At 40.9% G+C, this 18192-nt stretch overlaps 1 protein-coding gene across 5 annotated transcripts in view; it reads right to left on the bottom strand.

Annotated features, from left to right (window-relative positions):
- The window catches only part of nhsl2 (NHS-like 2), a 120917-nt gene that overhangs the window by 10809 nt on the left and 91916 nt on the right, over positions 1-18192 (bottom strand). For all 5 annotated transcript variants that reach the window (XM_016676227.1, XM_016676228.1, XM_016676229.1 and 2 more), the window contains 3 exons: positions 10365-10507; positions 6096-6345; positions 152-334 (listed from right to left, as the gene is read on the bottom strand). In XM_016676227.1, coding sequence (XP_016531713.1) covers positions 152-334; positions 6096-6345; positions 10365-10507 — 576 coding nt within the window. The remainder of the gene's footprint in view (positions 1-151; positions 335-6095; positions 6346-10364; positions 10508-18192) is intronic.

Here is an 18192-nt window from a genome sequence, read left to right as displayed (position 1 = left end):
CAATTAGATAAATGTTACCTGTATTTGATTCTTCTCAAACTCTTTTTATAAGTCTCATTTAACTTTAACTTATACTTGAAATCAAATTCATTTAATTATTTCCTCTCCCTCACTGAATCCAGATTTATGTTTTTCTGACAACTGAACCAACCTGTGGGCAGGGTTGTGTCAAGCTCTGAGTGTGTCTTCCTTATTGGGAGGTTTTGATGTGGTGTGTCCGTGAAGAGCTCCAGAGAATGGGGCTGCTGGGGATAGGAGTCCCCAGGAGAGGGGGACGGGGACGGGGAGTGCTGCAGGAGGTCGACACCGTGGAATTTCACTGCTCCCACTTCACCTGGAGGAGACAGACGAAAGCAGACAGTTAGCATGCGAAATGGACCTTCTGGTGCATTAAATGTGACCATTTTTTTCCACATTCCATTTTGGTCAGTTCTGTTGCAATTTTTTCTGCCCAAATATTGCAGCGACTTATACTAACTACTAGGGATGAATGATATATCAGTTTCAACATCTGTATCAGCCGATGTTAGTCATGTTTTACCATATTGGTATCATTCGTCTAAGTAAAACTGGACCAATACAAATGTTTATTTCCATCTTGTTGTACGAGTTTTGAATGGAGTTGGTCATGTGGCATTAGTTCGATCAATAACAAGTATTAATTTTGTGTATCAATATCAGCCCAAATTTTTAGATTGGTGCATCCCTACACTGCAGTGTTAGAAGAGAGGCTTAAATGTGGAGTCAGATGGTTTTCTTTTATTTTTGTTTTATTTTGTATGTGTTGTTGTGTGTCCACAAAGACTCGTGTCTTTGTGGACCACGAGTCTACTGAATAAAGCTTCTCTCTTTTGGGTTAGATTAAATTGTGCAAAACAAGTTTCCCGGTTATTGTTGAGCAGAAGACATTTACACATTTGTGACGTGCGATTCCTCTTGTAAAACCAAGAAAGTGGCGTAGAACGAAGATTTCAACTGGACAGCCTCCGTTGTGTTTATGTTTTACAACGTCTTTAAACCCAGGCAGATTTGCAGCAGATGCTGACAAACACCTGCTGCTCTGTTGTCCGTTTGATGTCCTGTCAGCGCTGAGTCATTGGAGGCAGCAGCTTCGTCCCTTTATTACCTCGTGAACAAACGGCTCACTTATTCACTCCGCTGCATATTTCTTCTTCCATATTTCCTTGTAAAAATAACATCTGAGACAAAAATTGTGCAACTGAGTGAAGCGATATCATTTTCAAGGTGTGAAGGTCAGTGTGCAAAAAAAAAAGTTTGCAAAATAAAAAGAGGTAAAAAAAAAAAGCAAATGAACAGAAAAATAAGCTGAGGTAACTGAGGATTATTATACAACACTGACACCAGTCAGGGTTAGCAGCCAGATTACAATTTAGTTTCTAACAGAGAGATTCAACGATTGTGACTGACTTTTATGCAGGTTCAGTTGCACTTAGTTATATTTATTTTTGCACTAAAAACAATCAGACAGCTCTGCACCATCTGTGAGACTGGTGCAAATGGGCAGCGCTTAGGCTAACTACTACAACTCTTAAAAATGAGAAACACAAAAACATATACATATTTTAAGGAAGTGGGAAAATTGTGTTAGTGGAACTTTAACTGGAAAGGACCCAGGTTTATGTTGCCACCACTTGGTGATGAAGACAGAAAAGGAGGTAAAAGTTTCCAAAGTTTAATGTTTAGGGGACAGCAGCTAGCGTCAATGGTTTGGCAAGTCTCCATAGCAACCAGGAAGTGGCATCTTAATTGAAATTTGTTGTTTCGGAAGATTATCAGGATTTCAGGAAAACATAATTATTTTCCTACCAACAAAAATGTTTGCTAACTGCAACTCCCAGCTGTTGGTGTGCACTAAAAGATGGCTACTGGAAAATATGCAAAAAGAAAAAAGAAAAAAAATAAACAGCCACGTTCTAAAAATGAAGGGAGCGTCACCCCTCACTTTTATTAACCCTGCTTTAGCTTCAAGCTAGCCTCTGGACAGAAACCAACTTCATGCTTGACACCAGCAGGACACACTTGACAAGTTGTGTTGTTTATAAAGAGAAAGAAAGGTGCTCATTTTAAAGCCATAAATTTAACAAGTGCTTATTTCATAATTTGGCTTTAATCAAAGTACAGTGGATTCCTGGTACTCGCAGGGTTGAGGGACCACAGCCAAAAACACTTATGAGTATCCATTTTAATAGTTCAAACACCAAATATGCCTCAACATGCATTAAAATGCACAGTGGAAACCATCTTAGAACTTATTTTTGTTCTTGGGAGGGACAGCCAATCAGCTCAAGGGAGAATAAATGCCGCTCCTGGATTGGCTGCTTTGTAAACACCAGACAGTAGCATGCTAACTAACTGTGGTGATGGCTGTATTGGCTTCCTAAGCTGCATTATTTTAGACATGTTATACGAAAAAAAATTAAGTAAATAATTTTAAGTTGTCCCACTCAAAAAATAGCTGAATTCATAAATACTGAACCTCGAAGCGCTGTACTAATGAGAATCATACTTGAATATGAAAAACTGTAGAAACATGCAGCTTCGATGTGGAAGAAAATTCCTTTATCTTAACAACTTAGGGCCCAAGAATCAGCACTAGGTCACTTTCTCAACGTGAACCAATAGCATCAAAGAAAGAACAACAAATTTAAAAAAAAAGGCTTTTTTTCCCTCAATCTGCTCCACTCTCCCGTTTTCTCACTGGCTAACAGTCATTCATGAAAATTGCTGGAGCGAGATGGGCAACAGCGGCAACACTGAGGCCGAAAGACGAGTGGAGGAGGAAGAGGAGGGAGCAGTGACTAACCTTCATTGATCCTTTTTTTTCCTATCCCTCCAAACACAATATTTCAACCACTGTCATCCATTTTACTCATCCACAGTTCCTGCTTTCTATCTGACACGTTTCTTCTTCCTCTTCTGTTTTTGGCAGGGTTTTTTTTTTCTCTCCATCTTGGATGGAGGGGAGAGGAAGAGTGTGGAGATGCCATGGTAACAGTAAGCCGTCTGTGAGCTACCTGTTCGCTGGCTTTCAGCATAAAGAACGCCGGAGAGGAAGGTGAGCAGGTTTAATAGCAACAATTTGAATGAGACACAAGATTGATTTTTAAAGGACCAAATATGATGTTATAAACATTTACTTCTGTAAAATAAAACATGCAGCTTATTCTCAAAAACACTGTTCTAATGAGCCAATTGGAGATTGTAATCAGTGTTCATCCGCTTCTAAAAATAGTACCAAAAAACTAATACTTGGGTTACACACACCTTTAAGTTTTTGAAATAAAAATAAACAGCCTATGACTTTCGCATAATAATAAGTCAATGGGCAGCTTGATCAGAAAAAATTCTGTGTTGGTTTTTATACTATTTATTTTTAAAAAAATGAGTTACTGCTTTATTTTATATTTGTATCCAAATACTTTGCTTGTAAGTTTTTTCTGTTTCTTTTTCATTCTGTCTGTTAATGTGGAAAAAGTTGAAACTACAATGTACAGTTCCATAAAAAATACTTTTGAATTACAAAAAAATAAATTCTTTATCTCAGTGGAGATGCACCAAATAATCAACCAGAGATCAGAATCGACTCGTTTGTTTTTTTTGTTTTTTTCTTGATTGGCTCCGATTCGCAACTGAACTTTTTCGGGTTTTTTCCATTAAAAGCGTTTTCGATCGGAGGCTTCCCTTTCCACAGCCGACACCATCTACGATAACTCTTTGAGTAATCTGGATTTAATATGAGCTACAGCAACATTTAAGTCCCATTTGGGATCAATAAAGTATTTTTTAATTGAATCACTAGGTTTTCCCACCATTTTCTCCTCTAAGCATGTATTTGATTCACTTTCTTCATTCTGATGGTTAGATTGTATGTTTTTATGCATTTACAGGCATAAATTCTTAAATACCTCGCTTTCTGACGAATTAAAAATGACTTCCTGTATCGAAGACCCTTCAGGACATTTTATTTTCCTCTTTTGCATCATCCTTAGCATAAATCAACCAGTCAGACCTAGAAGAAAACCATAAATCGGTATCGACCAGGAAGCTTTAAGTACCCCCCTTTTCACCGCTCGCCTTTTATCTCTGACAGAACAAATGCCCGCGCAATTCAAGACCGCCGGCGTGGATTAATTCACCTGACCTTCTTCTCCTCTGAAGCTCCCGCCCTCACCACCCCCACTGAGCGGAGAGGAGGAGAAAGAGATGTTTAACTATAGATGGATACGCTGGAGAAAAGGAGGGGAGAGGCACCTGGTGACGAAGCAGTTGCTATGCCAAAAACCAGGAGGTCCGCGCACACACTCGGAAACACACACACATACGGGAGACGCAAACAAGAGGAAGCCTCGATTGAGACGAGTGGAAGTGGCGGGGTCAGAGAGATGCTGCTGAGGCTGACCGTGGCATGCTGACAGCACACACACACACACACACACACACACACACATCCAAAGCAGAGGGTCTGGCAGAGAGTGGCGAGGGCGTTATGCAGTCATGAGGAGAAAATGTTCTTGACGTCGATTCTTGTTTCAGCAGAGCAGACTCGCGATAGGCTTGTGAGAAAATGAAGTCATCCTGATTTGAGAGAGACTAGTGCCTGTCTACGCCAACCTGTTAGCTGTGGATGCAGAGAGCAGTGAGGCCATATATTGTTGTGTTGCTGCAAACTTTAATGTATGTCATTGAAAGGCACAATGTAGGGAATAATGGCAAAGTGGAAGAAAAATGATTTCTTTCACTCAGTCTCCCTGAGTTAATGCTAAGTAGAGCCGTCTTTCAGCACACTTACAGTTTCAAATCTTATGTCTCTTCTGTTTCAAACGATCTTCTTCACAAGAAGCCCTCCTACATATTCTCAGTTATATTTAGGTCTGAACTTTGACATGTCTTATGCTCCAAGGATTTCCATGTATTTGGCTCCATCCGTCCTTCCATCAACACTCACTGGCTTCCCTTGACGCGGCCCACCCTGTCGATTTCGGTGGACAACCATATCTTGTTAGGTTTTTGTCGCAGTATTTAAATTTTCATATGATGGCTTGAGTGGTTCTCTGTCAGATCTTCAAAGTTTGGGACGTTGTTTTATAACCGAGTGTAGTTGTCATGCCAGGCCACCAGATGGCGCCGTGATTTTAGCATGTCATCGGACGCGCATGTGCTTTATGCCCGTGTAACTGTCAGTTAAACCCTTTAACTGAGAGTAAACAGGCAGGATGATGACTGTAATGTATCCTAATTTTAAAAAGGTTTATTTTACTACCATCTGTCGATATAATTTGGATTTTACACTTTCAATCCTCAGCAATGAGAGGTATAGAAAAATAACGAAGCAACAGAGAGGAGAAAAAAAACAAAAGTAGGTCATATACGGTTTATGGGGCCATCCAATGCAAGACGAAGGCTCTTTCCTCGGAGGCTCATTAGGGCTGTCAGCTCCAAGAAGTACAGTAACAGGACCAGGTTTGAAGGTAAAGGCCCTACGTTAGCCTACTTTTGTACTCCAATGACCTGAAATAATAATATTGGTGTTTGTGTACCATCTTCAGTCAGTGTTTCGCTCAGAAAATGCAAAACAAAAAAAACAAAAAAAAGTGCCTTGATAAGATTACGAATAGTTCCTGTTTCATTGTGTGCTTATTGACCTGAGGACATAATGTCACCTTTTTAAGACAGAGTTCTTGTTAAAATCAGAATCGACCATAAAGCAGATAGGAATGACAGCAGTTCATAACAGGTTTTTAACCAGTTTTCAAAATAAATGGCAGTACAGCCTCCGTTCACGGTTAGTGGCACATCTGGATTTGTAAAAATACATCTCAGTTTTCTATAGTAAACTTATTTCTAAAGATGGCTTTGGCATAAAATGTTCACCAGGTGATGGTAGAAACTAAAGTAATCCATACATAGAAAGAAACCAAAACGAGCAAGTTCAGAAATTAAGTTATGTGCAATAATGTGAAATGGAGCAAAGCATGGACAGCCAAGAAACCAGCCGAAGTCCGTCAGTCATCAGAAACGGCCAGAGCTCCTCAAAACGCTTTAGCATTCTTGCGTTTTCGATATGTTTGCCGTACCTGTAACGTCGAGGGGCATGCAGTGAGCCGGCGTGCGTCGTAACGGGTGCCAGCGCGGTTTCTCGGCGACGGGCGGCCCCGTGGTGGCGGACGTAGCTGTGCTGCTGCTGCTGTTGTTGCTGCTCCAGCCCAGAGGGGGGCGATCCGAGCCGCAGGGGGACGGGGTCGGGGAAGGTGACGGGTTGACCACAGACCTCAGGCCAAACACGGAGGAGGTGGTTTCATCTTCGTAGAGCTGCTTTGACGCCGGCTGGAAGAAAGAAGACGTAAAAAGGGAGGTTGTGTTTTTCTTCAACAGGAATATTGTCTTAATAGGTAAAGAAACACACGGAAACACGGCGGTTACTTTAAAGAAATTAATACCTTTTGAATTTTTTTAAACATATTTTCAAGTTTTTTTTAAACATATTACAGATAAAATCCAAGTTTGACTTGAATTTCTCTTCATCCACCTTTACTCTCACACCCCTGAAAATAATTGTGCAATAAATCCCTCAAGATGCATTCATAATTTTTTGCTTAAAAAAATTACAGCTACTGAGTACCACCTACAAACCTGCCAGGACATGACCGGCAACTTAAACTGACCATGGGTGCTACCACAGCAAACAAAACAAAACTAAATAAAAGACAGGAAGAAAGTAGGTCCTCTGCTCAAAAAAAGCATTTAAAATATTATGGATGGAGAAAATCTGAAACTGAACATCCTCCTGAACACACAAGCCCCACTGTGAAACATGGGGATGGCTGAATCATGCTGGGGGAATGCTTTTATTTAGAAGCGTAAGCTATTCAGAGTGGGCTGGAAAATGGATCCAGCTAATAACAGAGCAACACTGTGAAACCTTCCATCAGGAAAACTAGAAACAAAAACACAGAGTTACAATAAAATGACTTAGATTAAGCATTTGGGCTGGGCTACAATGGCCCAGTCAAAGTTCAGATTAAAATTTAATTGAGAATCTATGCGCACCACAGAAATGTTGAACAGACTGCTGAAAAGACTTGCAGGCCAGGTATCCCTTTCTCCACTTTTCCTACTCGGTGTCAAAATCTAACACAAACTTTCGTGAAGTTTGTGCTTTTGACGTGACAAGATGTAAAGTTCACCGCTTCTGCAGTGCAGGAAACACTGCAGTTCATCTTTAAAGACAAACGTAAAAACCCCGTCTGTCTGCTGCTGCAGAAGCGCGGGGAGCGACGACAGCTTATCGGGAATCGGCCAAAAGCCCAAATAAAAACATTCGATTAACAGAGCTGTAACGGGCAGGAAGTGTGCTGCAGTAAACGCGGCGTGAATTCTTTGTGACGCCGTCCAAGAAAACAGTCTTAGCAGCCAGAGTACATCCAGCTACAGATACCGTAGTCATAAGACACATTCGTCCTAAAATATATAAATATATTAATTTCCCCTCTTACTTTAAAAAAACAAAAATCCATTAGTAACAGCTTTGTGTACAGGAGATGCCTGTCAGATAGCACTGATGTTATCTGGTGTTTTGATTTTTTTACTTTTTTTCCAAGGATTATAATAATATTTCCATCTGGAAGACACTAAGTCATTAAGGATCTGTTTATAGACAGCAGCTGAGAGAGAGAAGAGCATGATGACTAATTCTGGTGAATCTGAATGAGGGGGTGGATCGCGCTGTACAACAGATTTTCGGCTAATTCACATTCAGCCTGTTGTGTTAACGGAATGATAAACATAATGAGGCGTTCAGTCACAACACAACTTTTAGCTGTCATTTGCTCGATTCATGGGGGGGGAAAAAAATCATAATAATAATAATAATCACGCTGTATTGTTTTAGTGATTAAAGTCTGAAACTGGAGCGATTGAAGTGAAGGGGAAGTAACACCAACCAAGGTCACACCGAACAAACTAGGAAACAGAGCATGAAACTTGTTTAAATTGTTCCTGTCGTTTAAGTTCTAATTCACAAAATGTCAATGAAAGGTCCTTTGGCCAAACTTTACTTTTCACTTTGCATTTTTATCCCAAATATTTGAATTTAGAGCAGGAAATATCTTATGAATTGACGTGAGGATGCGCCTGTAGCTACAACATAAGCAGTACAAAACATCCCATCGGTCACAACATACAAAAAAACACATTAAACTACAATAACTAAAAATCCAAAAGGTATTTTCAATTTCATGTAATATTTTTTGGAATCTCTTTGCCCGGGTAAACATAATGGGTTTGAGAGCGCCGAGTGGCGTTCGCTAAGACTCCGAACAATCTAAGATCTAAGAAGGACAATTGTAGATTTAAGCAATTAATTACTGGGTTCAAACTATTTTACAGAAATACAATTTATCTCATGCAATGCCACTTCACCGAGGTGTAGAAGAATAACCAAACTGAAAGAAAATTGGTACAAAAGCCAATTCGTTCAAACCTTCAGGAGCAACATAAGACACCCCAGGTATGTTCAGGTCTGCTAGAAAACAAACCAGGTCATCTTCTGAGGTCAAGTTGATTCTCTCGCCACTTTTGACTGGGAGAAATTAGTTCCTGATTTGAAATCATCATGGTCTGGTTCTTGTTTTCTGCCTCGGGTATTGATGACACCTTCTAACTTCATGTTAGATCAACAGTTAGCGCTTTGGCATAACGGCACAATGATCTCAGTCATCCAAGCAATAAAGGCATCATCTCTCCATCATGAATATTTAGTATATTTTTGAGCTATGAATACAGTTTAGTCAGCAGCTAAACATCTGATGCACTGGTTTTGAGCAAAACTTGAGAAATACAACGTAGCGTGGAAAATGATCCCCTTGTGGTGAGTTAAGGACATAGCAACTAACCTGAAAATATTCAAGCTCAGTAAAAACCAACTTACTTCACAAGAATTAGAAGAGTAATTGCAATAGTTGACATAGCATCAAAAATAATCAAGCAGAAGCATTAATTTGCCATATTTTTGTTGTGCAGGACATTGTTTTGGCATAACCCAAATCGTAGTCATGATCAAAATATCAATGTCACAATTTCAAAGAATGTCTTTGTATGAGATTGTATTTAAAGTGTTTGCAATCTCCATGCAAGTACTATTTGTGTCCAGTTGGATGGATCTGCAACTGACCTGAATGCCTACACCTAGAGGCACTGTGTCTTAAAGACAGGAAAAAAGTTGCACAATATTATGTTCCTGAAGCTGTACACCCCTGCTAGCCAGCACAGAAAGACTCTGTGGGATTTCATAGAATGGCAAGGTTTTGAAAAGTTAGAGAAATAAAACACTAAACATCAATGTGTTAAGCTAGTTTTCACAGTGTAGACACAACCTGACAACCTGCTGAAGTTCAAACCAAGCGTCAGAACGGAGAAGGAAAGGGAATGAACAAAGTGGCGTAATGTTTTTGTTGGTGCCAGGCAGGCTAAAGCATCTCATCTACTGGCATTTTCACACATAACCGTCTCTCGGGTTTACAGAGAACAGTCCACAAGAGAGAAAATATCCAGGGAGCAGCAGTCAGCTGCCTTGTTGAAGTAGGAGATCAAGTATAGCTCATATAGCCACTCAAGGTGTGTGTGGAATAGCATCTCTGAACATACAATATGTGGAACCTTGAAACAAATGAACTACAAACCAAGTACCACTCCTGCTGACTAAGCTCAGTTGGTTCTAGGGATATTTGAACATCTCAGTAGCAAGTGAGTGATGTTTGAACACGTTGTGGACCATGTCAAACCATTTATGACCACAGATTACCCATCCACTGGTGGCCACTTCCAGGTTGATAATGGGGCATGTCACCCAGTTCAAAGCCACCATCGTTGTTTGGGGCGACGGTGGTAAGAATTCGTCCGTAATCAGGGAGTTGCTAGTTGAATGAGAGTGAATATGTATGTGAATGATGGAATGTAGTGCGACACACTTTGGAGTGTACTCTGGACTTGATGAAGCACTTTACAAGTACAGACCATTTTACCATTTACCATAGTCACCAGACCTCCATCCAACACAGCACCTTTGGGATGTGTCGGACAAGGCGATTCAGATCATGGATGTGCAGCTGACAGATCTGCAAAACTACCTGAAGTCATTTCTCAACCTGGACCAATATCTCAGACAACTATCTCTATGCTACTAAGAACTAAGGGAATCTTAAGGTAACAAGGACTTTAGGTGATCACTACTGACCACGTGTTTTTGTTTACCAGCAAAACAAAGTGTGGAAAAGATTTATAAAGGGGTTCAGCAACACGAGACAGGAAAAGGCTTTGTGTCAGAACCTGCATGCGTGTTTGTTTACCAGGAAGATGAAGTCCGGCCTCTTGCTGTTGAGAGAGACTGGCGAGCGGCTGAGCGACGTGGACGTGTCGTCTGAGCTCTGCGAGGATGGATGGCGAAACGTCTGGCCGGTCAGCTTGGTGTCGTACAACTGCTCCTCAAATTCTGCACGTGCGCACAAAAACACACAGTGAGAGGCAAATAAACTTAATCTGGAGCTCACAACACAAACTCACACACCAAATATTTTAGGCGCATGGCTGAGAGCAAAGATCCAGCAGAGCTGTTGCTTCACATCACAGGGAAACCTCCCTCCTGCAAGTCCCCGGCGCACCTTCTGCCAGCTTAACAGTCTGCCTCGGTTTACATTTAATCCTCTCCTGGGTTCTCCTGACTCTTGTTCTCCTTTAAACCAAACATTCTCCGTCGAGTTACCCTCTCCTTTTGGATATCGGAGTTTCTCCCTCTTGCCAGGAGCTTAAACTCTCCCCCTCCAGCTATTGTAAACAGATTCCTAAAACCCCCATCCACCCCCACCTTCCTAACCACACACCCACTCCCCCTCACAGCCCTTCAGCCAATCCTTTACCCCCAAAACACACTCCTGACCCAAACCCCAGTCGCCACTGAGCTGTCTGACACACATGTGCACACACGGACGTTTCCAATGCAATCCTGCTGATGAAACGGCGGCATCAGAAAGACACGGGTTTTAACTTGAACACGGTTGAATAACAGCAAAAAACAGAGTAAAGAAAGTTGGAGGTGTTTAGTATTGGGGTGACATGTTATCTTAGATTACAACACAGTGATCACTTCTTGGGCTTTTGGGAAATGGCCTGTTTTTTCCAACAGAGGACGGCTGCAAAGCAACTTTTCAATGCAACTGTATAGTTTTTAGGGGGATCACAAGTTTCAATTAAAACATACGGAAAGGTATTTAACACTCCATCTATCTGCCTTTACAAGAATAACTCAAGCTTCGTCAAATGAGATGAAAAGCATCTGTGAAAACCGATTTTCAAGTCTCACTGTAGATTCTCAATCTGATTTATCCCTGGACTTTGACTAGGTCGTTCCAACGCATGAATGATTCAAATCATCCTACTGCAGCAACTTCTTCTACATGTTTGCAGTAATTAAACTAGATTTCTTCTGGAAAAACTATGTCAAATCTGCAAAATGCAGGACTAATAAATGTCCTTTTTAAAGATTTGTCCATGGAGCGGACTGAGCGCCCCTTAGTCCACGATTAGTTGTGATAAACAGACTTTATTTTAGAAACATTTCTTTTCAGATGTAAAAGCAACACAGTTAAAAATATGTAGGCTGTTTAGTTTTTATAAATTCAAATACAGTCGCTCAGACGTCGCCATATCATTTACACTGCAATGCATTCTGGGTAGATGACGTATGCTAGCTGCGTCCTACAAAATGACTGTTTCTGTCCAGCTGAAACAGTCATTTTTATGCATTAAGTAACGTTCAGCCCTTTCACTGTCACTTTAATCATCCAGTCATTATCTGCTTTGTCACTATGAGTTTTGATTTCACGTTAGCCGCTGCTAACGGTGTTAGCCGCTGCGGCTAATGATGTTAGCTCCTCTGGCTGATATAGTTAAAACAAGCTGACCACGCCTGTTTGTTTCAGCAGAAATCCCATGTATAACACCACATAAAAACTTTGAGGCAGTTTGTCTCAATCCAGACGTTTTGTGGGCTGCTCTGGTCAGCCTCCATGACCTTGACTTCTTGAGTTTTATCAATAAACTCGACAACATTTTTGAAGTAATTCTTACTTTTTACTTATCACAAACTACAACGTATGGTTGATAGGAAAATTACAACAGACCAACATGTTCAACTAGTCGTGGATCCCTTTAAGATTTAAGATGAAGTTGAGTTAATTTATTAATCTTCATTGGTTTCCGGCAAAAAGGTTTTTTTATGCATGCAAATAATTTTTGAAAAGTAGGGTGGGTGGGTGACGTTAACTCAGCGAGGCAACGTGGGAGAGATTTGGATTCAACATTATAATCATGCACAGTAATTAATGTATAACAGCAGAGTAACAGCGTATTAAATAATAATGCTGCATTTTTGAACAAGTGCAGACAGTCCAACCACCCACAGCTTTGGTGAAGCCTTAAATGGCACTGGGAATCATCGCTCTTGGCATGTTTCCTCGCTCAAGTGAAACTTGCCAGCAGAAGACAACTGTTTATGGGATCTCACTCTGTATGAGTGCAAATATGTCTCCAAACATCAAAGGAAACACAGGAAGCCTCCGCGAGCTCGACATTTCCAAATCATTCACTACAAGTTAAGATGTTACGTTTTGAACTTTGCAAATGTTTTATCAACGCAAAGTGAGAAAATCTTGAAGCAGTGCACTTAAAAAATGATTAAACAAGGTTGTTATACCAAAATGTTTCAACTAAAATACAGCTAGTCATAGTTGTAGTTGGAAAAAAAAAGTGTGGAAAGTTTAAAAAATGACTACACAAAGGCAGAATAGACGGTGGTAAGCTATAGAATCTTCGAGGTTTTTTAGGCCATGTTTCATAAATTAGAGACAGACTCTGCCTCTTTCCAGTTCAAACACTCACCAAGTTAATCTGGTTGCTGTTTTTGCTCCCTCTGCTTATTAATTACAAAAGGGATCACACTGGCTACTATTTACTGCAAAACAGAGCTTAAATGAAATAATACAACTCATGCTTTCACAACTTTTAAAAAAGTTGGTAAAAGTAAATCCTAAAAGTCATTTTTAAATGATTAAAATTCTTAAGGGAAAACAGATATGCATGTCAACCTGAGTCAATGAGGAAAAAGTAAACACACCCGCCGCGACAAATTTTGAATGAACAACAATCATTGGACGGCTGTATTCAGATCACATCCAAGTCTCATTTTCTGCTGAACTTACAGAACCTGTCTGAAAATGAAGGAAGCAAAAGCAAACGCATAAGAGATATTCAATAACAGCTGAGAAGAAAGGCAGCTGGGAGCCTGGAAAGGGTTTCACTTCTATGGCTTCCAGTTTTATGTGAACCGCACTTAAGAGTCATTACCACCAGTGGAATAAAACACGGGACTGTGAACCTTCCCAAATGATTACGGTCTACCAAAATTACTCCAGGAGACCATCAATGACTCATCAAGGATGTCACCGAAAACCATCTAAAAACTCATCACTTGCTTCAGTTAAGGTCAGAGTTCATGATTTAATAGTATGACTGAGATTGGACAAAAATGGCATCTCTGGGTTGGTTCAAGACCAAAACAGCAGCAATGTTTGCCTCACTTTTACCAGAAAACCATCAATGCTCAACAACTGCTAACTCCTCAGACACATACAACAGGTAAGTTGTGTGTCTAAAATTTATGTGCTCCCTGTCATCAAACAGCACCACTTAGCTAGCTAGCTTAATTGGCAAATGCATCTAAAAGGCAGCTGAATTGTCAAAAAGCTAGCATGTTGTGGGTGTAGCTAGCTAAACTTGTGTTGAAGAGCATGCTAGCACATAAACCTTTGGCTAGAGCGCAGGTTTGCTTCAGTGCAACTCGGTTCTACATAAACTCAATTAAAAAAGAAAAACCTATTGTAATAGTTCAACAGCTATGCTTTTAAAGTATTTTTTATTTAAAGGGGAAAAAACTCCCCAGGCTTTAGCATTCATGCCAGTCCAAAAATGCTAAGCTAAACTGCTTGAAGATTCTCACTGGAAAACACTTTTTTTATTCCAAAATGTTGAGTTGTTTACAAATTTATAATACGTTTTCCTCCACAACTAATCAATAATTAATTATTGATTTCCCTAATCAATCACTTGAACGGGACAGCTGATAGTCAAACGGTCGCAAAGCGTTTAACATTTCACAGCTTCTAACTCCTCAGCAAGGTCACCGGCCAATCCGTACTTGTCATAATGAGGTACGTTCCCCTCCGCCTACCATCGCTGAGGCATATTACACACCGGGTGCTCGTTAGAGAAAATAATCAATTTTGCGGTGATTAAAAATTGCCTGACTGCTGCATGCAAAAGTAGCTGGATCAGCCAGATAATAAACAGTGAAAAGGAGCTAAAAGTCGTCTCTTTCCAGACTGCAGTGGCCCAAAGAACTGAGGAGTCAGCAAGAGTCTGAAGATGCAGGGGGTAAACAAACTGATTTGGGAGAGGAAGAGTGAGAGGAGCAAGAGTGAGGCAAATGGCAGACGAAGAAAAGGAGAAAAAAAACAGAGGGTGCAGTTGAGAGGTGGGAAAGTAAAGAAAGAGACTTATTGGAGATGGAACAATGATTTATATGCTTCTGGGCTAATGTAATGCAGATATAGTGGAAATAATTAAGACATTTAAATGGATATTTCTTTGGAAAATATAAACGGAAGTCAAATCTGATCTATAAAGTGACAAGACACAGAGCAATGTTGGGGGAAAAAATGATTGGGTAAAAAGCCAAGGGCAAAGTAATACGACAGAAATAGATGGAGTTAGGAGGGGAAGCAGAAAAGTCGCAGCAGTGGAAGGTAATAAAAAAAAACAAGCGAGAGTGGAAGAGACGAAGGAAGACAATTCATTCTACCCACCAGTGAGTCTATATGTGTACATATTAATGGTACTATGTAAAGGAAGAGGAACAAAGCTACTGGCAGAGTGTGCCCAGGTCTGTAAGAGGTAAAAATAATCTCGCAGTTGGAAGTGAGCGAGAGCACCTTCTTTTTGTTCCCCGAGGCTTTTGCTCAGAGTGCCAAAATCAGCTTTAGGCCTACCCACAATGATCCAGATGGGTTTCAGAAAGTCATGACACCAGAATTATAACGAATCCAACCCCAGACCGCGTTCAGAGGTAGCTGAAATATAAGTATTTTTATTGTGGCGTGCCAATCCGAGTGCTCTGGCTCCCCTGACCGTAAGGTCAGAGTAATGCGAAACGCAGACCGAGCGTTGCCGAGCAGAACAGGAATCGTTAGCAGCAGAGCGCCACGGCGAACATTCAAAATGCGGGATCAAGACACAACACATGACAATTGCAGAAATGGCTCCCTCGAGCATCCCGTCACTTTTATGTCTCCCTCTCGTTTCCTCACTCAGGTCTGATGCCAAGAAAATCTGATAGTTTAGCAAAAAGCTTTAAACAGCATACCAAACAGAAAACTGACGATGGGGATTTGTAATACTAGAACAACTTCATGACGTTTTATTAAGTCCAATTTCTGCAGGTCTGACAAAGGCCACAAACATTGAGCACCAATTTACACCCATCAATCTATATATAGATGCGTTTCTAATACAAATGCTAATGTTGAAGAAACACAGGTTTACAATTGCAGAGGAGACGTCGGTGCCTTATTCAGGCGTCGGAGCAACAAAACCCTTATACTTGAGAGTGGTTACGTTTGAGCCGTTTTGGGGAAATTATAGTCGTTGATTTTACAGAACAGATTCAACACGTTGTAATGATGCACAACGTTTTATGAACTGTGAGAACTATGGGGGAGCCAGCGCCTCGTTGTCCAAAAAAACACATAAAAATAAACCATCATCCTTCTACTCTTTCCTGTCGTCGTCTTTCTGGTTTTCGTCAGTAACATCCAGTTGTTAGTCACGTAATTTATGTGATGCAGTTTTGCGAAATAAAACTGTTATAAACGTCTAAACAGCTGAAAAACCAAAGACGTCTTATTGAAAAACATGATTCTTTTTCAAACTGGTGTGTTTCCATTAAGCAAATCTATAGCAGCTCTTGGTTGTAATCGAGTGTGTGTGCGTAATTGTCTGTCTTCTGTGTCTCTGTATGGACTGATGGTGACTTTTAGATGCAGTTTCCTGCCTCTCAACCCAATGCCTGCTGGGATATGCTCCAGCCACTCCAGTGACCCGGATCACCTCTAAGAAGGCATAAAAATGGTTGAATGGATTCAAGTCAGAAGAGTCAAAATATTACAACACATTACTTCCTTTCTTCAACACCTACTGTTTGCAGTTTTCACGTCATACCCCAATGTTCATGAATGCAAACCCACTGGGTGTCTGAGTAAGTGTCTTGACAGCTGGCTAATGGTAAAAAGTCCCGTCCAAAGCTGCTTAGCTGCATTCATGGCTGCTACTTATTGACGATGAGTGGATTAAAGCAGTAAAGATTCATTCAGATGGATTGTTCTACTGAAAAAGTGTCAATATAGACAATTTCACTATAGACTAGTCCGATAAATCGAAGTGCGTTACTTAAATGTTTCATTAAATGGATAGGACATGGAAGCGTCTTGGCACAATGTGAAGGTTTGGAGTGAAAAAGAAACAAAGCGGTTCCTAAAACTCTTCAAGAATATTAATCACCACTTGTCTATAAAAACTAAAGCAATTTCAGTAAACAAGATATTTGTAAACCATAACCCATGTAACACAAAGTTACAAACTAAGCCACACTAATCAGCAACACTGAATGCTTAGAGACATTCTTTCATCTCACAATATGAACAAAAAATTATGACAACGAAAAGGTTTAGGGGGAAACAAGCCAAATCAATTTGGGTGTTTCAGCATACTGACACAGTAATTCACTGAATCAGGAATATAACACAGATCTTTACCAATAAGAAACTGATGCGTCACTCATTGATACACGCTTTCCTTGAATCTTTTCTCTTTGAAGGCATTGCAACTTTTACTTACATAAAAAAAAAAAAACTCCAGGTTTCACTAAAAGCACTGCAGAATCTCTCGTCCAGCGCCGACGCGTGGTCCACCGTTAAAGGTTAAAGTTTGCAGACAGCCGCCCGCCGTGGTGCACGCGCCGACCGTGAGGAGACGGGGTCTTGAAGACGGCAGCGTTTAAAGCGGAGGGAGAGGGAAGGCAAACAGAAGTAGATCCACGCTGCAGATAGCAGCCGGGGTCTGCTGAGTGCAGCTCTGCTAAATGACTGCAGGCTACTGTGGTGGGAAAACCAGGGAGGGAAGGGGGAGGAGGAGGGATCCTATTGGTGTTTGGGGTGTAAAGGTATGCCGGTCACTCCCACTGGTGTGCACACACACACACACACACACACACACACACACACACACAGAGGGGTTAAGAATGGCCTACCCACCCCCTTTTCTGTAGACCAGACAAGCGAGCCAAGCGCTCATGCATTACTAACCTGTGCATTGTGTGACTTCAGGTGTTCATGCATAACCGCATTACCAAACTGGTTCGTGCTAAAGTTTCATTTAGTCAATGATTTTAAAAAAATTTAATTTAATGATCTACGCAACTCAACGGCCTCACGACTATGGGTAAAAATAAATTAAAAAAAACATTTTCTCGCTTGTTTACAGTGCAGCCACTCAAAGATAAACCCCCAGCCAGCATTGACAATATTGCACCCCGGTCATGTCAAATTTGGGTCATCCTTTCTTCTTTCCCCTTGGAAGACGGATTGGGGAAGGCTGATATTAACAATACATTCTTTCACCACCGCCAGGGGAGGCAGGGGTTTATGGAGGGGCAAGAGACGGAGAGAGAGAGAGAGAGAGAGGTTGTTTGTCTAGTAGCCTGCGTGCCTGATGCCATGCATGTGCAAGTGTGTTTTGCATGCACTAACATTCATGTCATGTCTGCGTCCTTGGGATTTAGCACGCACAACTGATCAATCCATTACAGGAAAAAGGGCCAGTGTTTGAAAGCGTGTGTGTCCCAAGGAAGAAAAAAAAAAGGAGGTTTGTGACCCAGTAGGACGTAGTTGACAGTTAGCGACCTAGTTTGTGTCGGCTAAATGAAAATGTAAGCAGGGTTGTGACTTAACTATCAGGATAGTAATGGGCTGAGGAAGTCCAGATTAGAATCGTTGTCCACATTTGGAAGAG

This window comes from Poecilia formosa, unplaced genomic scaffold, assembly GCF_000485575.1.
Source record: "Poecilia formosa unplaced genomic scaffold, Poecilia_formosa-5.1.2 Scaffold130, whole genome shotgun sequence".
NCBI lineage: Eukaryota > Metazoa > Chordata > Actinopteri > Cyprinodontiformes > Poeciliidae > Poecilia > Poecilia formosa.
This window is presented reverse-complemented; position numbering and strand designations above follow the sequence as displayed.